We start from the raw sequence: 26,471 nt of genomic DNA, 5'->3' as shown, positions 1-26,471 counted from the left end.
CACACAGGGCAGGCTGTAGAGGTGAGCTAGCCTGAAGACACACAGGGCAGGCTGTAGAGGTGAGCTAGCCTGAAGACACACAGGGCAGGCTGTAGAGGTGAGCTAGCCTGAAGACACACAGGGCAGGCTGTAGAGGTGAGCTAGCCTGAAGACACACAGGGCAGGCTGTAGAGGTGAGCTAGCCTGAAGACACACAGGGCAGGCTGTAGAGGTGAGCTAGCCTGAAGACACACAGGGCAGGCTGTAGAGGTGAGCTAGCCTGAAGACACACTGTTTTGGACTCCCGTCTGTGTCAGTAGATTAAGTATAGTGTGTTAGTGGCTGCCAAGGGAATTCCTTATCCACATGAAGTAGATGGAGTGAATAGATTGACGCAAGTCTTGAAATCAGGTTCAGAACAGTTTATTTAAGACACAAATTAGCCCAAATAATAAACATTATAAATTAAATTGAAACACAAATAAATATTGTCGCTGTGCTGGTTACGTTTGTGATAATGTTGACAGGTTAATTGAAAAGGCAAAAATATATATCAGTAGTCGTCTTCGGTAAAGGAATTGGGAACCCTGATAAATGACACAAGCTAGTTATGAACTATAATCCATAACACAAACATCGAATGGCATTAACGGGCGCTAACTCCAGTTTCAGTCCGACTCCAAATTCAGTGATCGCTGAAATCCCAAACAAGGCTGGGATCTGTTCAATGCTGCTTGGATTTAGTTTCATTTTTGAAACCAAGTCAAACTTTAACAAGATTTTTGACAGTTTCATCTCTGTGTGTGTCATTGCCAAAACTACACATGTTTTACACGTTGTTGACAGCAACCCTATTTTTATGTTCACATATGACCAATAAGATTTGATTTGTAACTATAGCTGTTACTGCACTCCTGTCCCTGATCTGGGTGAGCTCCTGTGTATACTCATGTGTTTACCCAGAGTAGATTTCTGGCTAAATCTCCTGTTACATTGTTGACACGGATACGGTTTCTCTCCTGTGTGTGTCCTTATGTGTTTAACCAGACTACCATGTTGAGCAAAGAATTGTTTACATTCCTGACACTGGTAAGGTTTCTCTCCTGTGTGTTTCCTCATGTGTTCAACCATATGATCCTTCCGGCTAAATCTGTTCTCGCAATGCTGACATTGATAAGATTTCTCTCCTGAGTGTGTCCTCATATGTTTAACCAGACTACTATTTTGAGTAAAGCATTTTTTACATTCTTGACACTGGTAAGGTTTCTCTCCGGTGTGTGTTCTTGTATGTTCCACCAGTTGCAGTTTGGAAGTAAAGGCTTTCTTACATTCCTGACATGGATACAATTTCTCTCTTGTGTGAGTCCTCATATGTCTAGCCAGTGTACCACTTTTAGAAAAGAGTTTACTACATTCTTGACACTTATGTACTTTCACTCCTGTGGTACTTGCCTGTGGCATCGTTCCCCCTGGCACAGCTGAATGTACTTGTGTTACTGTTGAATTGATCGTCTCTCGCAAGGGCAGCACTCCTCCATGTTCCTCCTCCTCCAAACTCTGAGCTGCAGGACAGTCTGGAGCTACAACAGAGAGGGGCTGAGAGTCACTGCCTGATTCTGCAGAGTCTTGTACATGAGGCTCTGCTTTGATTTGCTCCTCAGTTGTGTTGGTGGGTAGAGAGTCTCCTTCTCTGTCCTCCACTTTAACAGTCTGGTCAACATGTGAACATTCAGAGGAGCCCTCCTGATCAGAATCACGTTTCACACCGAGAGAAGTGAATATGAAGTCTGTAGTTTCAGACTTCAGTCCTTGGAGCTGCTCTTCCTCCTGACTGGTCCACAGCTCCTGTTTCTCTTTAATCTGTGGGGGCTCCGGGAGAGAGAGCTGCTTCACTTCTGGGGGAACAAGAGGCAAGACAACAGACATCAGACAATTCTTTGGATGAAGCATGGACAGGGAAGCAGAAAGGAGAGATGAGTTTGGGGCCCTGTGGGGGTTTATGTCTAGCAAGTCTCCTGGACTCGACACACAACAGGTTATAACATGAAAGTATTAATAATATGAACCTGTTCGGTGTAGCTTGATCTCAGGTTGAGCCACTATGTCAAACAGCCGTTGTATTGGCACGCTCTCCTCCTTGAAATGAGAGATCTCTTCTTTGTACTCAGTAAATGTTATTTCAACGGCCCCGAAAATCTCTGAAGCTGCCGTTGTTAGTCGTTCACTAAGAAATTCTCTTATCATATGTAATTTGGACATTTTCAAATTTGAAAACTCTGGCTCCCTGGTGAGTATGAAGTCTGTAGTTTCAGACTTCAGTCCTTGCAGCTCTTCCTCCTGACTGGTCCACAGCTCCTGTTCCTCTTTAATCTGTGGGGGCTCCAGGAGAGAGAGCTGCTGCACTTCTGGGAACAGAAGAGCAGTGTTTCCCATGAAATACCTAAACGTTGGCAACCCACAAAAGTCTAATTTGTCCCCCCATAGTGTCATAATGAACCAAAAATACTTGGACACTTAATAATAACATAAAAGATCTGTAACTAAGCTAAGAAAGTAGCAACGATTGAATGTTGAGTTGAAACCCACAATCGCGAACTGACTGACAGGGAAAGCGTCACGAACCGTAACCTAGCAACAAGCAAACCTTTGTATCTCGCACACGGGAGACAGGAGAAACGGAGGATACATTTATTGAATTATGGAAACGGTAAGAGTGCTTGTTAAATGTATCGTGTAGGAAGTGCCACAACAGAACTGACAGTGAACAAAGTCGGGCAGAAATGTATTTGGATTGGGATGTAGGTTAGCTAAAATGGCAAGAGCTAGCTCAGAGTAACATAAAGCAGTGTCAAATGTGTAGCTACTATAGGGTAACTGTTTCGTGTGGTAGAGACAAATAAATTAATGTTTTAGTAAAGCTTGTATCTGCTTATTGTGATGTTGTCCTAGTGAATCTTGACAATCGCGCGTTCTTACTATAAAATGTTTAAAATCTTCTCATGTAAACAATTCTGTTTTCAGGTGTGTAAGATAATTACACCAACACTGGGACAGAAAGCTACACAAAAGCGATCACTGTTCTGGTGAGGCTACTTCATATCAAACGGAACGATTCTAGACAAAGCAGGTTATAACATCAAAGTATAGATAACGAACCTGCAATATTGGGTTGAGTAACAACGTTCAACAGCCGCTGTAGCCGCTTTCTCTCCTCCTCGGAACGAGAGATTTCTTCTTTGTACTCAATAAGCGTTTTTTCAACCACTCCGAATATCTCTAAAGCTGCCGTTGATAATATCTCACTGATAAATTCTCTAAACACACACAGTTTCGCCATTTTGGCGGTGGAAAACTGATAATTTACACAACAACGTTAGCTATTAGCTCCTTATTCTCCTCGCCCCGAAATGACAGACGAAACACAGCTGCAGACAAAATGGCGGACTTCCGCAAAAGGCAGCTCCGACCATAGATGTCAAAGGCAAAGACGTCAACTTCTGGAGATCTCAGTGGGGTAATGATGTGTGGCTCTTCTGAAACATTGGTTTAATAATGGCATTGTGTTAGTAGATCAGTTATTTAATGAAGATGGTTTACTTTACACTTATGAAGAGTTTCTGGCACATTATAAGATTCCTGTAACACCAGGGGACTATGCTAACGTTTTTGGTGTAATATCTTCGAAAGTGTGTATGCTGTTTAGACAGGGGGGAAAAATAGACATTCAACACTGGTCCCCACCTACTATATTCAACTCTTATGTAGGTAATATTTGTTTCTCTTTTAACTCCTTAAAAGGGGGGGGCACATATAAAATGTGTTGTAATTCCTACACCGTTCACCTGACTTGGATGTAAATACCCGGAAATTAAAGCTGAAAGTCTGCACTTAAAGCACATCTTGATTGTTTCATTTCAAATCCATTGTGGTGGTATACAGAGCCAAAATGATGAAAATTGTGTCAATGTCCAAATACTTATGGACCAAACTGTATGTAAAACGTTGTGGAAGGATATTCACAGTTATAATTGTTAATATTCTTGATCACTTTAGTTTTTTGTGGGAGAATGTGCTGCTAGGTTTCCTTAACCATAGTAAAGATAGAGAGAAACAATTTTACCTTATAAATCTAATTGTGCTGATGACCAAATTTCATATTCATAAGTGTAAATTCACAAATAAAAAGCCACTCTTTTGGAGGGGTGTAACAATATATCGTGGAACAATATATCGCAATACAACATTTTTACAATATGTATCGTAGAGTTATGGCAATATTTTTACAACATGACGTCCGTTTGATCCTATTGGTTGAGCTACCAGTGCGTGACCTACTCTGCACCTGCACCATGCGTGCATTCATTGCATTTACAGAAATGAACTAAGTTAACTAAATTGTATGTACAACAAAGAACATTCTTGAAAATGTTTAAATGTTTTGGAAATAAATCTGTTAATTGAATTCCAGTTCATTCAAAATGTTGTTCGAAATATCGTGATACGTATTGTTTTGTGAGCTGAGTGTATCGTTACACCCCTACTCTTTTGTGTTTTCTATAGAGAATTTGAGCAGTACATTAAGACCATTTTACACTCTTCTAATAAGAAAGCTGTATAAAACTGTTGATTTATGTGCATCCTTTAATGTATTTGTATGATCCATAATTTCCTGTACCCCCTAGCATATGTGATCATTATTTGTTTTGTATACAACTTGTTTCTATACTGCTTCTCCGTATACTGCCTGTTTGTATACTGATCTTTCTATAATAAATAAAAAATACAAAAAAGGTGTATATAAAGGCTTTCATATACATGTATGGCTCCGACTGTGACGAGGAATCATGTGACTTGAGCTGCGAAAGTGGGTTTTTGTCTCCTTGACATGCACTGAAAAAACGATTGTAGTTCCGTATTGATGAGAAGTTTTTATATTGCTGGCAAGGGCGTAACCATGGTTTAGACATTGGGGGGGTCCGAATGAATACCCTTCCCCATATTTTTTTTTGTTAAGTGCATTGCCTACAATTCTATATTTATATATGAAAATTCGCACATTTAGAACATGGTTACGAGGATTACATTGACCATTTGAATTCACATCTAAAGGAATAGTGTAATTTCTCAGAAACTGCCTGCATTGTGACCACGTAATTTTATCAGAAAAACTGCGAGTCATGCTTTTATGAGGCTAGGCTACTCATTTTATTTGCTTACACATTTAGCTCGGTATCAAGTTACTGTCTGGAAAAAAAACTTGTATGCTTGGCTGCTGGTCCATTTTCTCCGCTTTTTAGGTAACCTAAAATCCTCCATTACTCTACCTCTTCTCCAACAAGTTAATTGACGTATACTTTCTTTGGCTCAACTGACTGACGAACAAGTGTTAGGTAACAATGACAACGTAGAACGACGCAAGGTGGATGCAAACGAAATCACACAAGTGTACAATTAGGAGGGGGGATTCACACACTTGTTTTTCTTAACAAATGGAAATAAACTGAAAATAAATAAGACATAACAAGAGACCGATCCATTGACAGGGTTCATAAAAAGACAACATATATTTTACATATTTTCTGCTGTATATTGGGGGGGACAGATTGGTATTTTCTCAATATTGGGGGGGACACAACCCCCTCAAAGAATGCGTGGTTACGCCCTTGATTGCTTGTCATAGTTGACCAGCCTTAACTGATGTTGGGTGGGTAAAATCTAGGAACACTGAAAGAAAAAGTCTGTTGTATTTACCCTAAATAAGTATATCAAATCGATCACACAATAAAATGTTGTTTTGCCAACATGAATCTTTCATTGTAAGACACTTAAAATCCAGTCTGATGTAAAGTCATTATCACACAAAAGTTTTCACATTCAACAAACCTAGTCTGTTCATGATTCAACATGTGTTTTTAATGTGTATTGTAATGTCAATTCAAAACATGGTACAAAAAAAGTTTTGAAACTAGACTTTTTTATGTCGTTTTTGTATGATTTTTTTAAAGATTTAAAAATATATTTTCCAAAAACTTTAGAAAAAAACGTTTTGAAAGGTTGAAACAATAACTTTTTTAGTCTGACTTCTGCCAGAGTTTCTGAACCAATTTACTCCTCCAACTGAGTTCTGTTACACTGTCGACAGTAATCGCCTGTGTGTTTAACCTGATAACCTTTCAGAGTAAAGCACTGAACCAGAGGACATTTCTTTTGAAATATGTTGTTACATTCTTGACACTTATATGGCTTCTTTACTGTATCATATGAATAACCAACTAATACCTTCAACTGAAAGTTCTTAAATGTCTGACATCGATATGCATCTCTCCTTTGTGTTTCCTCATGTGTAGCCAGATTACCTTTTTGACTAAAAGTCTGGTTACAATGTGGACACTAAACAGGTTTCTCTCCTGTGTGTGTCCTCATGTGTACAACCAGAGCACTGTTGGCACCAAAGCCTCTGCTACAATGTTGACACCGATATGGTTTGTACCCCGTGTGTTCTCACATGTAAATCAAAATGACCCTTATGGTGAAATCTTTTGTTACATTCCTCACACTTATGCTTTTTCTTTCTTGTGTGTGTCCTCATATGACTAGTCAAAGTGCCTTTCTTAGCAAAAGTTTTGTTACATTGTTGACACTGGATAGGTTTCTCTCCTGGGTGTCTTTTCATGTGACGAACAAGATAACCTTCATCAGTAAATTGTTTGTAACATTTTTTACACGAAAAAGGTTTCTCTGCTGTGTGGCTCCTCATATGAAAAGCCAAATGGAATTTCTTACAAAAAGTTTTGTTACACTGTTGACATTGATGAGGTTTCTCTCCTGTGTGTGTTCTCATGTGACAAACAAGATTACCTTTGTCGGAAAATTGTTTGTTACATTGTTGACACTGAAAAGGTTTCTGTCCTGTGTGTGTTCTCATGTGACGAACAAGATAACCTTTCTGAGCAAATCGTCTGTTACATTGTTGACACTGAAAAGGTTTCTCTCCTGTGTGCGTTCGCATGTGCATAATGCAATGAGATTTAGATGTAAAAGTGTTGTTACATTGTTGAAACTGATGTATTGTTTTTCCTGTGTGACTTCCCTGTGGCCTATTGTCCTTTGGAAGAGCCTCATTGTTTTGTGTTCTGTTCGGTAAAAGCATCACTCCTCCATGTTCCTCCTCCAAACTCTGAGCTGCAGGACAGTCTGGAGCTACAAAAGAGAGGGACTGAGAGTCACTGCCTGGTTCTGTTGCTGCATAGTTATGTTCTTCAGGATCTGCATTGATTTGCTCCTCAGTTGTGTTGGTGGGTAGAGAGTCTCCTTCTCTGTCCTCCACTTTAACAATCTGGACAAGATGTGAACATTCAGAGGAGCCATCCTGATCCCAGTCATGTTCCACACTGGAAGAAGTGAATGTGGAGTCTGTGGTTTCAGACTGCAGTGCTTGGAGCTGCTCTTCCTCCTGACTGGTCCACAGCTCCTGTTCCTCTTTAATCTGTGGGGGCTCCAGGAGAGAGAGCTGCTGCACTTCTGGGGACAGAAGAGCAGTGTTTCCCATGAAATACCTAAACTGTGGCAACCCACAAAAGTCTAATTTGTCAACGCCATAGTGTCAAAATAAACAAAAATACTAACACTTTTATGACATCATAAAGGACCTGCAACGTTGTGTGTTGCACAGTTGCTCAGCACGTGGAATACAGCAGTGGCAAATGTGTACTAAGTTGACTGTTAAGTGTGGTAGAAACATAAATTAACATTTTTGCAAAGCCTGTATTTGTTTTTTGAGATGTTGTCCTAGTGAGTATTAACCATTGCGTTGTGTATGCGTTCTACAGTAAAAAATAATAATAATTAAGAATTCGATGTCCGCCAGGCATTCCTGTTTCATTAGGCTAGACTAGGCTACTTACAGTACATTAAACTAACCCTGGAGACAGAAAGCAACACAAAAGTGACTACTCTGTCCTGGTTACTTCATATCAGACGGAACGATTCTAGACAAAGCAGATTATTAACATTAAAGTATAGAAAACGAACCTGCAATATTGGGTTGAGTAACAACGTTCAACAGCCTTTGTAGCCGCTTCCTCTCCTCCTCGGAACGAGAGATTTCTTTTTTGTACTCAATAAGCGTTTTTTCAACTACTCCGAAAATCTCCAAAGCTGCCGCTGATAATATCTCACTGATACATTCTCTAAACACATTTAGTTTAGACATTTTGTCCGTGGAAAACTGATAGTTAACACAACAACGTTAGCTATTAGCTTCTGATTCTCCTCTCCAAAAACACAGCTGCAGACAAAATGGTGGAATTCGGCATCCTCTCCTCCTCTGAGTAACGTGGTCCCGGTTCTTGGGAAAGCACCGGGGAAATTCAGGAAATGACGTACCCGAATGATCTGAGCTCGTCTAAAATCGATTGTCATTAGTTTGAGCGTTTCCATGGCATTCAGAAATATACAACCACGAAAATTGACATTTATATCGGAAATGTATGAGCCATGTATGAGCCGGCATCAAACAAAACAGGTAGGCCTACTTTAGGTAGCAAGCTTTGTCAAAATGTAATTTTATTACTATAATGTTGTCGTTTTTAAAGTCAGAAGTTGTTTGCAATGCAATTTGTTGGCGAGTTTTTAATGAATGATTGATAAGGCCGTCAGAGTTCTCCTACGTTGTTAGCTAGTGGGTTGATGCTATGGTTGTTAGTTTTTTGCATTCAGTTACATGTAGGAACATCTATCTGTATTACATGCTTAGACATATCCAATGTTTATTATGACGAGACCATCCACAAATCTCAAAGTAGAACAGCTATTTCTCAGCCTGCCTTTCAGTTCCACAACCCCTGGTACCCTGAATGTGCTTCCTGCTGTAGCCAGGGATGGCTTGAGAATCAGATCCCACCTGGTGACTGCTTGCTGCTGCCTTGTACCTCGCTCTTTCACCTGATCTGCATCCAGTGCTGGTCCCAACCTCCTGCTCTGCATCCACTGGTCCTGAACCTCCTGCTGGTCCCAACCTCTTGCTCTGCATCCAGTAGTGGTCCCAACCTCCTGCTGGTCCCAACCTCCTGCTCTGCATCCAGCAATGGTCCCAACCTCCTGCTCTGCATCTAGTACTGGTCCCAACCTCCTGATGGTCCCAACCTCTTGCTCTGCATCCAGTAGTGGTCCCAACCTCCTGCTGGTCCCAACCTCCTGCTCTGCATCCAGCAATGGTCCCAACCTCCTGCTCTGCATCTAGTACTGGTCCCAACCTCCTGATGGTCCCAACCTCTTGCTCTGCATCCAGTAGTGGTCCCAACCTCCTGCTGGTCCCAACCTCCTGCTCTGCATCCAGTACTGGTCCTATCCTCCGGCTCTTCATCCAGTACTAGTCCCAACCTCCTGCTCTGCATTGGTCCCTGCCACCAACCCCAAACCCTGCCCCCTAGCCCTGTTCTGTGAGTATCTAGATATCCATATTAGTGCTGTCAGTTAAACGCGTTATTAACGGCGTTAACGCAAACCAATTTTAACGGCGTCAATTTTTTTTCTCGCAAGATTAATGTTATTTTTGGCCTAGCAAACATTGTCATTTTTTCACATGCTGTTGCAACAACTAGTGACGTTAGAGAAACTACAACACCACACCTGATCTAGCTAGACTGGAAACAAAACAACAGGCATGCCGCACACACTTGTTTGGGCTTGTGAGCCGGCTAAAGAGTAATAGGCTAACGTTACGTTTTGAGTGGATGGCGAGCGCGAGATGCCGAAATGGATGCCAATAAGATTCTGAATGAAAAGTTTACTTTAAAAAAGTTGCCAAATGGTTCCATTGACAAGACCAAAGTGATCTGTGTGTTTTGTTGTTGTGAACTGAGCTATCATGGCAGCACGTCCAGTCTGAAATACCACTTACATTTACATTTAGTCATTTAGCAGACACTCTTATCCAGAGCGACTTACATTAAATACAGGGACATTCTCCCCGAGGCAAGTAGGGTGAAGTGCCTTGCCCAAGGACACAACGTCATTTTGCACAGCCGGGGAATTGAACTGGCAACCTTCAGACTACTAGCCCGCTTCCCTAACCGCTCAGCCACCTGACTCCCACTTGATGGCCAAGCACACAGCTGATGCGAATTCTCCGCCCCCTCGTCAAAGCCAGGCGATTGCAATGTTGTTTTCAAGAAAGCCGATCCACTTTTCCATGTTGATAAGAGCATTAAAATTAGAAAAAATAATGGGACAAAAAGAAATCAAGGGACATTTAGAATAGATAAAAATGTGCGATTAATTGCGAGTTAACTATGACATTAATGCGATTAATCGCGACTAAATATTTTAATCGTTTGACAGCACTAATACATACATATATATGGATATCTAGATGCTTAACACCTCAAAACAAAAAGGGCTTAGGCTAATACAAAGAAAACAGGAGAAACAAGAATAACCTGCAGAAACTAAACCAAAGCAGGACAGAACCAAGGGGTGTATGTGAGGTAGTTTAGTGGTGTTTGTCTTATGGTCAAAATGCCAATAAGTGTGTGAATTGAGTGTATGTGGTTTTGCAATTTCTCAGGTTTTTAGTGCATGTCCAGTCTTGACTGAAGAACAGCTCAAAGTCCAAAGCAGACCTGTTTGATAGTCTGTGCAGTAATGAAACGTAGAGCAGTTGTTTGTGGGGCCAGGACTGTTCACAGAACAGGGCTAGGGGGCAGGGTTTGGGGTTGGTGGCGAGGCACCAGTAATGGATGCAGAGCAGGAGGTTGGTGGCAGGAAACTGGGACCAGTGCTGGTTCTTGAGCAGGGGTTAGTGGAAGGAGGCTAGGAGGGACCAGCACTGGATGCATATCAGGTGAAAGAGAAAGGAGGTAAAAAGCAGCAGCAAGCAGTCAACTTCGGCAAGAGGCAGCTCCAAATGCGACGAGGAATCACGTGACTTGAGCTGCAGAAGTTTTTTTTTTTTTATCCATGACATACAAAAGAAATAAATGCAGAAATGATAAAGGGCATACAAATACTATGAATATTGGTAAATACGTTTATAATTAACTTGAAAATATTTTTATGTGTAAATATATGAACCAATGTTTATGTATTCATATTTATGTCCGATTTGATCCTCCATATGTTTGTGGTTCACCTTGTCAAGGGAATTCCTAATTCCTATTAATCAGGTAAAATAAATATATGGACTTGAGTCTTGAAATCATGTTCACAAGTTTATTTGCAACTCAAACTTGCCCAAACACCTAAAACTAAAGTAGTAGCTTGTATCCCAAATCCATGCTTTTTCCACATGACTTGAATCCAGGAGAGTGAGGAGTCCCCAACTCTTAACATCTTGAAGCTTTAATAAAGTCTGAAAAACTTCTGACAGAGTTTCTGCTATGGTTGTGTCATCTTCTTGTTCGAAATGAGATTACATTTGTGATCACGGAGTTCTATAAATTGTTGACACCGTTAAGGTTTTTCTCCTGTGTGAGTCCTCATATGTTCAACCAGACCACCATTTTTAGCAAAACGTTTGCTACAATGTGGACACTGATAAGGTTTTTCTCCTGTGTGAGTCCTCATATGACCAACTAAAGTAGATTTATGACTAAAAGCATTGTTACATTCTTGACACTGAAATGGTTTCTCTCCTGTGTGTGTCCTCATGTGTTCAACCAGACCACCCTTTTTAGAAAAACATTTACTACAGTGTTGACACTGATAAGGTTTATCTCCTGTGTGTATCATCATGTGTCTAACCAGACTCCCATTTTCAGTAAATACTTTGTTACAATCCTGACACTGAAATGGTTTCTCTCCTGTGTGAGTCCTCATATGTTTAACAAGACCACCCTTTTGAACAAAACGTTTGCTACAATGTGGACACTGATAAGGTTTTTCTCCTGTGTGTGTCCTCATGTGGTCAACCACACCACTCTTTTTAGCAAAACGTTTGCTACAATATGGACACTGATAAGGTTTTTCTCCTGTGTGTGTCCTCATGTGTTCAACAAGATTAGTCTTAAAAGTAAAGCGTTTGCTACACTGTTGACACTGATAAGGTTTCTCTCCTGTGTGTGTCCTCATGTGTTCAACCAGACCACCCTTTTTAGTAAAACATTTGCCACACTGTTGACACTGATAAGGTTTATCTCCTGTGTGTATCCTCATATGCAAAATCAAATATGACTTACGGCTAAATGTTTTGTTACACTCTTGACACTGACATGGTTTCTGTCCTGTGTGTGTCCTTATGTGTTCAACCAGACCACCCTTTTGAGCAAAACATTTGCCACACTGTTGACACTGATAAGGTTTATCTCCTGTGTGTATCCTCATATGCAAAATCAAATATGACTTACGGCTAAATGTTTTGTTACATTCTTGACACTGAAATGGTTTCTCTCCTGTGTGTGTCCTCATGTGTTCAACCAGACCACCCTTTTTAGAAAAACTTTTTCTACAATGTTGACACTGATAGGGTTTATCTTTTGAGTGTGTCCTCATATGACTAAGAAGATTCAACTCAATACTAAATCTCTTACTACATTTTTGACACTGATGTACTTTCACTCCTGTGGGACTTGCCTGTGGCATCTTTCCCCCTGGAACAGCTGAATGTACTTGTGTTATTGTTGAATTGATCGTCTCTCGCAAGGGCAGCACTCCTCCATGTTCCTCTTCCTCCAAACTCTGAGCTGCAGGACAGTCTGGAGCTACAACAGAGAGGGGCTGAGAGTCACTGCCTGGTTCTGGTGCTGCAGAGTCTTGTACATGAGGCTCTGCTTTGATTTGCTCCTCAGTTGTGTTGGTGGGTAGAGAGTCTCCTCTGTTGTCCACTTGGACAGTTTGGTCAAGATGTGAACATTCAACAGAGCCCTCTTGATCAGAATCATGTTTCACACTGGGAGAAGTGAATATGGAGTCTGTAGTTTGAGACTGCAGTCCTTGGAGGTGCTCTTCCTCCTTGGACTGCTCCTTCCTCACTCCTGTATGTGTTCTCATGTGCGCAACCAAACTATCTTTGAGGCGGAAAGTGTTGTTACTTTCTTGACACTGAAATGGTTTCTCTCCTGTGTGTGTCCTCATATGTTTAACTAGACCACCCTTTTTAGCAAAACGTTTGCTACAATATGGACACTGATAAGGTTTTTCTCCTGTGTGTGTCCTCGTGTGTTCAACAAGATTAGTCTTAAAAGTAAAGAGTTTTCTACACTGTTGACACTGATAAGGTTTCTCTCCTGTGTGTGTCCTCATATGATTAAGAAGATTTGACTTAATACTAAATCTCTTACTACATTTTTGACACTGATGTACTTTCACTCCTGTGGGACTTGCATGTGGCATCTTTCCTCCTGGAACAGCTGAATGTAATTGTGTTATTGTTGAATTGATCGTCTCTCGCAAGGGCATCACTCCTCCATGTTCCTCCAAACTCTGAGCTGCAGGACAGTCTGGAGCTACAACAGAGAGGGGCTGAGAGTCACTGCCTGGTTCTGGTGCTGCAAAGTCTTGTAAATGAGGCTCTGCTTTGATTTGCTCCTCAGTTGTGTTGGTGGGTAGAGAGTCTCCTTCTCTGTTTTCCACTTGGACAGCTTGGTCAAGATGTGAACATTCAACTGAGCCATCATGATCCGAATCATGTTTCACACTGAGAGAAATGAATATGGAGTCTGTAGTTTCAGACTTCAGTCCTTGGAGCTGCTCTTCCTCCTGACTGGTCCACAGCTCCTGTTCCTCTTTAATCTGTGGGGGCTCCAGGAGAGAGAGATGCTGCACTTCTGGGAGACAGAAGAGAAAGGAAAATTATTGTAATCTTCATTCATCTGATACTCAACAACACCTGTACAACACGTGTAAAACATGACCAATTAATTAAGACAAAACCAGACTTACCATGCTACACAACATAGACACAAATACTTCATACTAGTTAAGAGCTCGACCTTTAATGTTGTACAGGTGACAGGAGAGGTGAGAAAACAGATGTAGCCTTTGTAAAGGACAGTGTGGTTGAATAACCGCATTCTGTTAGTTGTATTATTTCATGGAATGTGCTAAAGTATGGAGAACTGACATCTAAAACCCTCTGAAGAGAAACATGCTCCTGACAATCCATCCACCATCACTCGATAGGATGACTAACGTTGTCAACAAGGAAGACCGTCGACTAAAATTATAATGAAATGTAATGCTGTGGACTAGGGCTGAACGATTAATGGCATTTGCGATTATATCGCGATGTGACAAAACGAGATTTTGTAATCGCAAAGGCTGCGATTTTACTTTGGTGCACGTTACACTTTACCTTGACCTGTACAATTGTCAAAGTGACACTACAGACACTTTGCCAATTTTGCCTTTAAAAAAGATGCTGCGCAGTGTCAAGTATGGTGCAAAACCTGCCTGGCTAACTTTGCTAGCTCACGGGGCAACACCACCAACCTAATTCGGCCCTAAAAAAAACACCACAAAGCCATGTACGATGCATAGCTAAAATGCTGAACACCAGTGTGTCAAATAAGCCAAATAACACCCGACAGGATCACTGATCGAAATGTTTCAAAGCCTAACTCCATATTCATGTACGAAATTACTCAAGCAGTAACAGCGTTCATCACGAAAGATATGATGCCCCTCGGTGATACACATACAGTAGGATCACTATGGCTGTCAGTGCCATTATGTTTCTGTTAGGCTACTGACTGGATCAGAAATGTTCAGACAGTGTTTCTTTTTCTTTTAAGATTTAACCTTTAGATGCGTGAGTTCTAAATATTTCGCAAATGCAATATTGGTAAAGAATAATCACAATTATCATTTTTTCCAAAATCGTTCAGCCATACTGTGGACCATGTCATGATGCAACAGCACCAACCACACCTTTCCAATTTAGCTTCCCCCCTCCTACATGACATAACGATTCTACACACAGCAGATTATACCATGAATGTATGAATATCGAACCTGTTCGGTGTAGCTTGATCTCAGGTTGAGCAACAATGTCAAACAGCCGTTGTATCCGCTTCCTCTCCTCCTCAGAACGAGAGATTTCTTCTTGGTACTCAACAAAAGTTATTTTAAAAGCCCCAAAAATCTCTGAAGCTGTTGTTGTTAATCTCTCACTGAGAAATGCTCTGATATGATAAGAGTCCCTGGTGAATATGGAGTCTGTAGTTTCAGACTTCAGTCCTTGGAGGTGCTCTTCCTCCTGACTGGACCACAGCTCTTGTTCCTCTTTAATCTGTGGGGGCTCCAGGAGAGAGAGCTTCTGCACTTCTGGGAACAGAAGAGCAGTGTTTCCCATGAACTACCTAAACGTAAATCAACTCCCCACCTCCATCAGAGACACTGACTGTCTCTCCACCTTCAAGAAAAGGCTCAAGACGCACTTGTTCCGGGAGTACAACGGTACTTAGGAACGGTTCGCTTGACCCGATGTTAGTTTCCTCAAGGATCACAATGACTCTTGCTTAGAGACTTGTTGCTCTTGTGGTTAGTGGTAACTGATTAAAATTTTTGGTTCTCGCTGTGATATATTGTTTTATTACTGTTGCTTGCTTTTTCCCACAGGTACACTTGCACTTATAGCTGTTCATGTTGTTTGGTTGTGACTTGTTTAACTACATGCTCTTATGGTTCTTCCCTTTGGCACTTACTTTGGTTGTTCACAATGTGTGCTTCATGTTTTGGCTACTCGCGATGTTTTTTGGCTATCTTGTTGTTATGATCAGTGACCTATGCACTTTGTAAAGCTCTCTCTTGGAAGTCGCTTTGGATAAAAGCGTCTGCTAAATGAATAAATGTAAATGTAAATGTAAACGTTGGCAACCCACAAAAGTCTAATTTGTCCCCCCATAGTGTCATAATGAACCGAAAATACTTGGAAACTTTTCATAATAACATAAAAGATCTGTAACTAAGCTAAGAAAGTAGCATCGATTGAATGTTGAGCTGAAACCCACAATCGCGAACTGACTGACAGGGAAAGCGTCACGAACCGTAAACTAGCAACAAGCAAACCTTTGTATCTCGCACACGGGGGACAGGAGAAACGGTAAGAGTGCTTGTTAAATGTATCGTGTAGGAAGTGCCACAACAGAACTGACAGTGAACAAAGTCGGGCAGAAAAGTATTTGGATTGGGATGTAGAGCTAAAGGTTAGAGCTAGGTTAAATTGCTAGAGCTGAGTAACATAAAGCAGGGGCAAATAGCTACTAAGAGCTAGTCGGGTGACTGTTTCGTGTGGTAAAGACAAATAAATTAACTTTTTTGTGATGTTGAGTCTTGACAGAGCAGGTTATTATATTAAAGTGTAGATAACAAACCTGCAATATTGGGTTGAGTAACAACGTTCAACAGCCGCTGTAGCCGCTTTCTCTCCTCCTCGGAACGAGAGATTTCTTTTTTGTACTCAATAAGCGTTTTTTCAACTACTCCGAAAATCTCCAAAGCTGCCGTTGATAATATCTCACTGATAAATTCTCTAAACACATACAGTTTCGACATTTTGGCAGTGGAAAAATGATAATTTACACAACAACGTTAGCAATTAGCTCCTGATTCTCCTCGCCCCGAAATGATAGACGAAACACAGCTGTAGACAAAATGGCGGACTTCCGCCAGATACAGCTCCGAATGTGACGAGGAATCACGTGACTTGAGCTGCGAAAGTGGGTTTTGCAGTTTTTTTCTCCGTGACAGTTCAAAGATTCAAGATAGAAATATATCGATCACACAATAAAATCTTGTTTTGCCAACATTAATCTTTCATTGTAATACAATTAAAGGTCCCATGGAATGCTGTTTTTGGATGTTTTTATATAGGCCTTAGTGGTCCCCTAACTGTATCCGAAGTCTCTTTCCCGAAATTCAGCCTTGGTGAAGTCCCACAATGAGCTTTCCTTAGGACGTGCCATTTCTGTGTCTGTAGCTTACTATAAGGAGGGGAGAGGCGGGGCTAACTTGCCATGCTTCGGTTGTTTGCAAGCATGATGTCCCTCGAGGAAAAAACAATATCGCGTAGCTCATTTTGTCATTGGCGGGCCAAATTCTCTGATCGGGTAAAGCAGAGAAAGGGGAGGTAACCTTTCCCCTTATGAAGACATAATGGGACATTTCCAGAAGAACTTTACATCAAACAGGATTTTATAACACAAAAGTTTTCACGTTCAACAAACCTAATTTCTTTTCAATTTGTATTCTACTATATCAATTCATAATTTGGTACAAAAAAAGTTTTGGAAAAAACTAGAAACTTTTTTGTGTCGTTTTTGTGTGAAATAAAAAATAAATACAAAAAGTTTCAAAATTTAGAAAAAATATTTTTCCAAAAGTTTTGAAAATGTTTTGAAAGGTTGAAACAATATTTTCGAGATAAAAAAAGTTTAGAAAAACTAAGTTTCCATAATGGATGAGTACCGGTCCCAACACAAGCTCTTCTCCTGTATGGCCCCCCAATCGTGGAATCAACTCCCCACCTCCATCAGGGACACTGACTGTCTCCCCACCTTCAAGAAAAGGCTCAAGATGCACTTGTTCCGGGAGTACAACGGCACTTAGGAATGCTTGGCTGGACCTGATGTTAGTTTCCTCCAGGATCACAATGACTCGTATTGAGAGACTTGTTGCTCTTGTTGGTTAGTTGTGACGGTTTTAAATTCTTGTACTCGCTGTGAAATATTTTACTGTTGATTGTTGTTTTGTCTACTTTTCTACAGGTACACTCTTGCACTTTTGAATTTCATGTTGTTTAATTGTAACTTGTTTAACTGCATGCTCTTATGGTTCTTCCCTTTGGCACTTATTTGTTTTTTCACAATGTATGCTTCATGCTGCTCGCAATGTTTGGGGCTGTCTCGTTGTTATGATCAGTGACCTATGCTCTTTTGTAAAGCTCTCTCTTGGAAGTCGCTTTGGATAAAAGCATCTGCTAAATGCATAAATGTAAATGTAAGTACTTGATGAGGACTCTACCATCCTCTTATCTGCTCTGCCTTACTGTTTTAGGCTTCTCTGTTCTCATCCACACTATTATCTCATTTATATTCACTGTGTATGTGGAAAAAGTTTTAAAAGGTTGAAAAATATTTTTGAACAAGGTTTTGAAAAAAGTTTTAAAAGGTTGAAAAATTATTTCAGAAAAAAACGTTTAGAAAGTTTGAAACAATATTTTCTATTAACAAAATCACATCATTGTTGAGTATTTACATTTAGTCAGACACTCTTATCCAGAGCAACTTACAGTAAATACAGGGACATTCCCCGAGGCAAGTAGGGTGAAGTGCCTTGCCCAAGGACACAACATAATTTGGCACGGCCGGGAATCGAACTGGAAACCTTCAGATTAACTAGCCCGATTCCCTAACCGCTCAGCCACCTTACTCCCAAGTACTTGATGAGGACTTTACTATACTCTATTGTAATCTGTTCCAGAATTCTGTTCTCCTTTCCTTGAACTTCTTTTGGAAAAAAAAAACTTTTGAAAGGTTGACTAGATATTTTCCAGAAACAATTCGAAAATAAAGTTTGCATCATTGATGAGTACTTGATGAGGACCCGACTATACGCTACTGTACTCTGCTCGTTTACCCCAGATTTAGCCTTTCTGTTCTCATCTCCCCACCCCTCCTCTCTGTGAAAAAAACATTTAGAAAGGTTGAAAACTTATTTGTACATGAGTATTGGTACTTCTACTCGAGTGAAGGATGTGTGTACTTTCACCATCTCTGGGTACAAGTTACCTTTGTTACTGAGCCGGGAAAGCACTGAGGAGGAGATGTCCCCAACTCTACACACAGTTGCAGACAAAATGGCTGACATCCGCAAGAGGGAGCTCCAAATACGACGAGGAATGACGTGACTTGAGCTGCGGAAGTAAAACATTTTTTTTCTTGTAAGTAAGTATGGCCGGTTTGATCTTCCCTTGAACTTGTCAAGGGAATTCCTGAATTAGGTAGAGTGAATATATTGACTCGAGTCTTGAAATCATGTTCACAAGTTTATTTGCAACCCAAACTAGCGCAAAGACCTTAAACTAAAGTTGTAGCTTGTTTCCCAAATCCATGCTTTTTCCACATGACTTGAAACCAGGAGTTAAGTGTCCCCAACTCTAAACATCTTGAAGCTTTTATAAAGTCTGAATAACTTCTGACAGAGTTTCTGCTCGTGTCATCTTCTTGTTCGAAATGAGATTACACTTGTGATTACAGAGTTTGATAAATTGTTGACACCGTTAAGGTTCTCTCCTGTGTGAATCCTCATATGATTACCCAATTGCAACCTTAATAAAAATATTTTATGACATTCCTAACACTGATATGGGTTCTCTCCTGTGTGTGTCCTCAAGTGTTGAACCAAATTAACCTTGGAAATGAAGCGTTTGGTACATTCCTGACATTGATACGGTCTCACTCCTATATGTGTTCTCATATGCGCAACCAAACTATCTTTTCGGCGGAAAGTGTTGTTACATTCTTGACACTGAAATGGTTTCTCTCCTGTGTGTGTCCTTATGTGTTCAACCAGACCACCCTTGTGAGCAAAACGTTTGCTACAATGTGGACACTGATAAGGTTTTTCTCCTGTGTGTGTCCTCATGTGTTCAACCAGACCACCCTTTTTAGCAAAACGTTTGCTACAATGTGGACACTGATAAGGTTTCTCTCCTGTGTGAGTCCTCATATGAACAACCAAAGTAGCTTTATGACTAAAAGCATTGTTACATTCTTGACACTGAAATGGTTTCTCTCCTGTGTGTGTCCTCATGTGTTCAACCAGACCACCCTTTTTAGAAAAACATTTGCTACACTGTTGACACTGATAAGGTTTATCTCCTGTGTGTGTCCTCATATGCACAACCAAATACAACTTACAACTAAATGTTTTGTTACATTCTTGACACTGAAATGGTTTCTCTCCTGTGTGAGTCCTCATGTGTGTAACCAGTTGACTTTTTAGAGCAAAGACTTTGGTACATTCTTGACACTGATAAGGTTTCTGTCCTGTATGTGTCCTCAAGTGTTGAACCAGGTTATCCTTGGAAATGAAGCGTTTGGTACATTCCTGACATTGATACGGTCTCACTCCTGTATGTGTTCTCATATGCGCAACCAAACTATCTTTGCGGCGGAAAGTGTTGTTACATTCTTGACACTGAAATGGTTTCTCTCCTGTGTGTGTCCTTATGTGTTCAACCAGACCACCCTTTTGAGCAAAACGTTTGCTACAATGTGGACACTGATAAGGTTTTTCTCCTGTGTGTGTCCTCATGTGTTCAACCAGACCACCCTTTTTAGCAAAACGTTTGCTACAATGTGGACACTGATAAGGTTTTTCTCCTGTGTGAGTCCTCATATGAACAACCAAAGTAGCTTTATGACTAAAAGCATTGTTACATTCTTGACACTGAAATGGCTTCTCTCCTGTGTGTGTCCTCATGTGTTCAACCAGACCACCCTTTTTAGTAAAACATTTGCTACAATGTTGACACTGATAAGGTTTATCTCCTGTGTGTGTCCTCATATGATTAAGAAGATTTGACACAAAACTGAATCTCTTACTACATTTTTTACACTGATGTACTTTCACTCCTGTGGGACTTCCCTGTGGCATCTTTCCACCTGGCACAGCTGAATGTACTTGTGTTATTGTTGAATTGATCGTCTCTCGCAAGGGCAGCACTCCTCCATGTTCCTCCAAACTCTGAGCTGCAGGACAGTCTGGAGCTACAACAGAGAGGGGCTGAGAGTCACTGCCTGGTTCTGATGCTGCATAGTCTTCTACATGAGGCTCTGCTTTGATTTGCTCCTCAGTTGTGTTGGTGGGTAGAGAGCCTCCTTCTCTGTTGTCCACTTGGACAGCTTGGTCAAGATGTGAACATTCAGAGGAGCCCTCTTGATCAGAGTCATGTTTCACACTCAGAGAAGTGAATATGAAGTCTGTGGTTTCAGACTTTAGTCCTTGGAGCTGCTCTTCCTCCTGACTGGTCCACAGCTCCTGTTCCTCTTTAATCTGTGGGGGCTCCGGGAGAGAGAGCTGCTGCACTTCTTGGGACAGAAGAGAAAGTAAAATAATAATTGTAACTTTCTTCATTCATTTGTTACTCAACTCGCTCAAAACATGTATGTTTGGTAGAAAAACATGACCAATTAATTAAGACAAAACCGAACTTACCATGCTACACAACATAGACACAAATACGTTATACTAGTTGAGAGCTCGACCTTTGTGGTACAGGTGACAGGAGTAGGGTTGGGTATCGTATTGGATTTTACCATTCCACTGCCGAACCGGTACTTTTAAAACGATTACGATTCCTAAACGATTCAGATTCTTGAAAAACGTAAAAGTAAAGTAATCAAAGGCTCTTTTATCGTTTTTTTATTTATTTATGGAAAATTATTTAAATGTAACAATATTTTAACGTTTAAAAGTAGCCTACTTAAATATATAATAAGTAAACCTAAGTCACCTAACACACAACTACAATAATTTAACAATAAATAACAGTTACACTATTAACAAGTAACAACAGAATAAATGATGAGTTGGTTTGCAAACTAAACCAGCTTCAAACTTTAGCATTTATTTTGCAGAAAAATGACCATATTGCCTTCTCTGGCAAGATACGACACCTCTCCTGACTTATGGCATGTCCTGCACAGGAGAAAACTCTCTCAGATAGTGTCGAAGAGGCCTGTACACACAGGTATGAGTTTGAAAGGGCAGAAAAATTGGGGAGGCTGTCCCGGGACCAGGGACTGATGTCCGCAAGCTGTCGAACACGGTGCATCCCTCTGCTTTAAGAAGTATCCGTGTGTCGCCACATGTTTAAATAAATTCAACGTGCTTCCACCTTTGTACATAATCGTTTTGAAATATTTGTTGCATTTTGCAATGTCGGAATCCTTGGCTGTGAAATACAGCCACACTTTGGACCGCTTTGCTTTAGGCATTTTAAATGCACTAAAAGCTAACGATAGACTAGCAGAGCAAGTGTAATTTGTTTACTAGCGATCACGTGCAGTGAATGGTTAATATGCTCTGTTTTGGTGAGCCCAGAGGGAAAATATGGCATTTTAAAAGTAGCCTACATTTACGGTAGCTAACTAACAGTAGACTACAGAGAAAGTGGGATATTTTTACGTTCGTTTAGGGCGACAGGGGAAAATATTTCAGTCGACACAAAGTGGAACTGAAATGAGGAACCAAAATTTGCGTTCTAATCCGGTCCGATTCCTACCGGTTGCGTAGGAACCGGTTCCATAGTGGAACCCTAGAAAGGAAAGGCGAGAAAACAGCTTTGTAAAGGACAGTCTGGTTGATAGACCACATTCTATTAGTTGTATTATTTCATGGAATGTGCACCATGTTCTGATGTATGGAGAACTGACAGCTAAAACCCTCTGAAGAGAAACATGCTCCTGACAATCCCTCCACCATCACTCGATAGGATGACTAACGTTGTCAACAAGGAAGACTGTCGACTAAAATTATAATGAAATGTAACGCTGTGGACCATGTCATGATGCAACAGCACCAACCACACCTTTCCAATTTAGCTTCCCCCCTCCAGTGTTGGGGAGTAACAGAATACATGTACCGGCATAACGTACTCAGAATACAAATTATGAGTAACTGTTTTCCGTTACAATTTAAATAGTTGGTATTTAGAATACAGTTACATTGTTGAAATCAATGGATTACATTATGATACTTGTTTGTTTCACAAGTTTATTCACTCTCTAAATAAATTAAGGCAACTCCATGCATTTCCCAGAACTTCTACCTGGTTGTTTCTACACTGTACGAACACAACTACATCTATCGCTCCCATGTCATTGCCTCTCGTTCTTTCCTTCTGCAATGCTATTGGTTAAGCCAATGCAAACGCACGTACTTTGGTTGGCCAAAGCATGCCTCTCATCCACTCTCAAGTAGTTCTTAAAAGCATGTTTGGGAAACGCACATAAGAAATAAAGATGGTTCGTTATTTTGCTAGTAGAGAACCCTCGTAACAACTAAGATTCATCGTTATCGGAAAACGCAGTTTAGTAAGCAGGATTTGATGGCCGCATTCCTGCACTTATAAAATGCAGTTCAATGTGGAAGTAATCCAAGTAATCCAAGTATTCAGAATACGTTACTCAGATTGAGTAACGTAACAGAATACGTTACAAAATAAATGTGTGGGCATGTATTCTGTAACGAAATACGTTTTGAAAGTATCCTTCCCAACACTGCCCCCTCCTACATGACATAACAATTCTACACACCAGCAGAGTATACCATGAATGTATGAATATCAAACCTGTTCGATGTAGCTTGATCTCAGGTTGAGAAACAACGTCCAACAGCCTTTGTATTCGCTTCCTCTCCTCCTCAGAGCGAGAGATTTCTTCTTGGTACTCAGCAAATGTTATTTCAACTGCACCAAAAATCTCTGAAGCTGTTGTTGTTAATCTCTCACTGAGAAATGCTCTGATATGATAAGAGTCCCTGGTGAATATGGAGTCTGTAGTTTCAGACTTCAGTCCTTGGAGGTGCTCTTCCTCCTGACTGGACCACAGCTCTTGTTCCTCTTTAATCTGTGGGGGCTCCAGGAGAGAGAGCTGCTGCACTTCTGGGAACAGAAGAGCAGTGTTTCCCATGAACTACCTAAACGTTGGCAACCCACAAAAGTCTAATTTGTCCCCCCATAGTGTCATAGTGAACCGAAAATACTTGGACACTTTTCATAATAACATAAAAGATCTGTAACTAAGCTAAGAAAGTAGCAACGATTGAATGTTGAGCTGAAGCCCACAATCGCCAACTGACGGACAGGGAAAGCGTCACAAACCGTAGCCTAGCAACAAGCAAACCTTTGTATTTCGCACATGGGGTACAGGCGAAACGGAGGATACATTTATTGAATTATGGAAACGGTAAGAGTGCTTGTTAAATGTATCGTGTAGTAAGTGCCACAACAGAACTGACAGTGAACAAAGTCGTTCAGAAATGTATTTGAATTGGGATGTAGAGCTAAAGGTTAGAGCTAGGTTAAATTGCTAGAGCTAGCTAAGAGTAACATAAAGCAGGGGCAAATGTATACTAGTAGGGTTCGTGTGGTAAAGACAAATAAATTCACGTTTTTGTAAAGCATGTTTCTGTTTTTTGTGATGTTGAGTCTTGACAATCGCGCGTTCTTACTATAAAATGTTTAAAATCTTCTCATGTAAGCAAGGCATTCATCCGTTTTCAGGTGTGTCGTTACACCAACAGTGGGACAGGAAGCAACACAAAAGCGATTAATGTTCTGGTGAGGGTACTTCATATCAGACGGAACAATTCTAGACAAAGCAGGTTATAACATTAAAGTATAGATAACGAACCTGCAATATTGGTTTGTGTAACAACGTTCAACAGCCGTTGTAGCCGCTTTCTCTCCTCGGAACGAGAGATTTCTTCTTTGTACTCAATAAGCGTTTTTTCAACCACTCCGAAAATCTCCAAAGCTGCCGTTGATAATATCTCATTGATAAATTCTCTAAACACATACAGTTTCGACATTTTGGCAGTGGAAAAATGATAATTTACACAACAACGTTAGCTATTAGATCCTGATTCTCCTCGCCCCGAAATGACAGACGAAACACAGCTGCAGACAAAATGGCGGACTTCCGTAAGAGGCAGATCCGACTGTGACGAAGAATCACGTGACTTGAGCTGTGAAAGTAGATTTTGTACTTTTTCTCAGTGACATCCACGGAAAAAACGACTGTAGTTCCGTAGTGATGGGAAGTTTTGATAATGCATAGTTTACCAGACTTAACTGCTGATTTTGAGTGGGTAAGATCTTGGTACACTGAAAGAAAAAGTCTGTTGTATTTACCTGAAATAAGTATATAGAATAAGTATATGGATCACACAATAAAATCTTGTTTTGCCAACATGAATCTTTCATTGTAATAGGCCTACACTTAACAACTTTACATCAAACAGGATTTTATCACACAACATTTTTCACGTTCAACGATTCAACATGTCTTTTTAATGTGTATTCTAATATGTAAATTCAAAATATGGTACGAAAAAAGTTTCAAAAAAACTATAAACGTTTTTTGTGTCGTTTCTTTGTGAAAAAAACTTTTAAAAACATATTTCAAATATAAAATCAAATATCATCAAATATTTTCCCCCAAAAGTAAAAAAAAACTAACTTGAAACCTGTTGAAACAATAGTTTCGAAAAAAAAGTTTACATAGTCGAGGAGTACTTCATGAGGACTCTACTTTACTCTACCGTAGGGGTGGGCGGTATACCGGTATGAACGCAAATACCGGTATGGCGTTGTGCCACGATATGGATTTTTCCATATCATGGATATCACGATATATTAATAAATGTATTAAGTAGTGTTTTTCTGTTTGGTATTAAATATAAGTCAAGCTATACAGCCTAGTGGGCTACTTCAAATTTGTACATAAAAAAAAAAACAATTTGAACATTAACAAAACAATCTTTTTCACCACCTGAAAGCCATGCATTTACGCCAATATGAACAATCTACCAGAATGCGTTTAACAAATCCAATGCCAGGTTGGTTAGAATTGTGAAATGTTTATTGTAGGCCAACAGAATCGAGTATTCAGCCATGTAATAATTGTTTAGAGCTATCTCACTACAAATATTGAACAGTTTTCTTGCGATCCCATAAACGTAGGCTACTGTTGAACACTTAAGTCGCTTTTCCGTAGCAAAGCACTGCAAAAGTTCAACTCATGCGACACACCGGTTACTTCCAAATACGTCCGAGTGCGGTAGATTAGCCGCTGCGGTGCGGATTTCATTGTCATGAGATTTTAAGAATAACTAATATATCGTGATGTATACCGTTACCGTCAGTGCTTACGAATTACATAGTGATAAACATTTTGGGCCATACCGCCCAGTCCTACTCTACCGTCCTCTGATCTGCTCTGCTTTCCTCTGTTTTAGGCTTTTCACATCTCCACACTCTTCTCTCGTTTCCATTCACTGTGTATGTGAAAAAAACTATATTTTAGAAAAGGGTTAGTTTAGAAAAAAAAGTTTTGGAAGGTTAAAAAGTTCTCTCAGAAAAAAACGTTTAGCAAGGTTTAAAGAATATTTTCGAAAAATGGTTTGCATCATTGTTGAGTACTTATTGAGGACTCTACTGTACTCTGTTCTTCACCTCGGCTCTCCTTTCACTTCAAGTAGCCTATGAAAAAAGTTCTGAAAGGTTGACTATTTTCCAGAAACAATTCTAAAATAAACTTTGCATCATTGATGAGTACTTGATGAAGACCCGACTATACTCTACTGTACTCTGCTCTCTTTTACTCAGTTTTAGGCTTGTCTGTTCTCATCTCCACACTCCTCTCACTGTGTATGTGAAAACAAGTTTCAAAAGGTTGAAATTATATTTTATTAACCAGATAACCTTTCAGAGTAAAGCACTAAACCCGAGTACATTTCTTTTTAAATATGTTGTTACATTCTTGACA

General features: G+C 40.3%; 4 protein-coding genes across 7 annotated transcripts; all 4 read right to left on the bottom strand.

Moving 5' to 3' along the window:
- Positions 1 to 393: 393 nt before the first annotated feature.
- Positions 394 to 3,424, bottom strand: LOC136965081 (histone-lysine N-methyltransferase PRDM9-like). The gene is made up of 3 exons (XM_067259079.1): positions 3,136 to 3,424; positions 2,046 to 2,384; positions 394 to 1,874 (listed from the first exon to the last, which is right to left on the bottom strand). Exons 1-3 carry the CDS (start codon positions 3,314 to 3,316, stop codon positions 883 to 885), a joined length of 1,512 nt encoding a protein of 503 aa, XP_067115180.1. The 5' UTR covers positions 3,317 to 3,424; the 3' UTR covers positions 394 to 882.
- Positions 3,425 to 5,904: 2,480 nt separating this feature from the next.
- Positions 5,905 to 8,238, bottom strand: LOC136965089 (zinc finger protein 260-like). Its single transcript, XM_067259089.1, has 2 exons — positions 8,011 to 8,238; positions 5,905 to 7,500 (listed from the first exon to the last, which is right to left on the bottom strand). Exons 1-2 carry the CDS (start codon positions 8,189 to 8,191, stop codon positions 6,440 to 6,442), a joined length of 1,242 nt encoding a protein of 413 aa, XP_067115190.1. The 5' UTR covers positions 8,192 to 8,238; the 3' UTR covers positions 5,905 to 6,439.
- Positions 8,239 to 11,215: 2,977 nt separating this feature from the next.
- Positions 11,216 to 16,499, bottom strand: LOC136965059 (zinc finger protein 271-like). Of its 4 annotated transcripts, none has more exons than XM_067259053.1 (4): positions 16,290 to 16,499; positions 14,929 to 15,240; positions 12,949 to 13,742; positions 11,216 to 12,402 (listed from the first exon to the last, which is right to left on the bottom strand). In XM_067259053.1, the coding sequence occupies exons 1-4, from the start codon at positions 16,468 to 16,470 to the stop codon at positions 11,431 to 11,433; spliced, it is 2,259 nt and encodes a 752-aa protein (XP_067115154.1). In that variant the 5' UTR covers positions 16,471 to 16,499; the 3' UTR covers positions 11,216 to 11,430. The 4 variants fall into 4 exon arrangements, with proteins under 4 accessions (XP_067115154.1, XP_067115155.1, XP_067115153.1 ...); XM_067259054.1 differs by having other exon boundaries at positions 11,216 to 12,380; positions 13,299 to 13,742; XM_067259052.1 differs by having other exon boundaries at positions 11,216 to 12,549; positions 14,929 to 15,270; positions 16,347 to 16,470.
- A 2,464-nt stretch (positions 16,500 to 18,963) lies between these two features.
- LOC136965063 (zinc finger protein 271-like) lies at positions 18,964 to 24,513 on the bottom strand. The gene is made up of 3 exons (XM_067259058.1): positions 24,336 to 24,513; positions 23,273 to 23,584; positions 18,964 to 21,008 (listed from the first exon to the last, which is right to left on the bottom strand). The coding sequence occupies exons 1-3, from the start codon at positions 24,511 to 24,513 to the stop codon at positions 19,270 to 19,272; spliced, it is 2,229 nt and encodes a 742-aa protein (XP_067115159.1). The 3' UTR covers positions 18,964 to 19,269.
- Positions 24,514 to 26,471: the final 1,958 nt, after the last annotated feature.

The sequence above is a fragment of the Osmerus mordax genome, chromosome 21, assembly GCF_038355195.1.
Source record: "Osmerus mordax isolate fOsmMor3 chromosome 21, fOsmMor3.pri, whole genome shotgun sequence".
Taxonomy (NCBI): domain Eukaryota; kingdom Metazoa; phylum Chordata; class Actinopteri; order Osmeriformes; family Osmeridae; genus Osmerus; species Osmerus mordax.
This window is presented reverse-complemented; position numbering and strand designations above follow the sequence as displayed.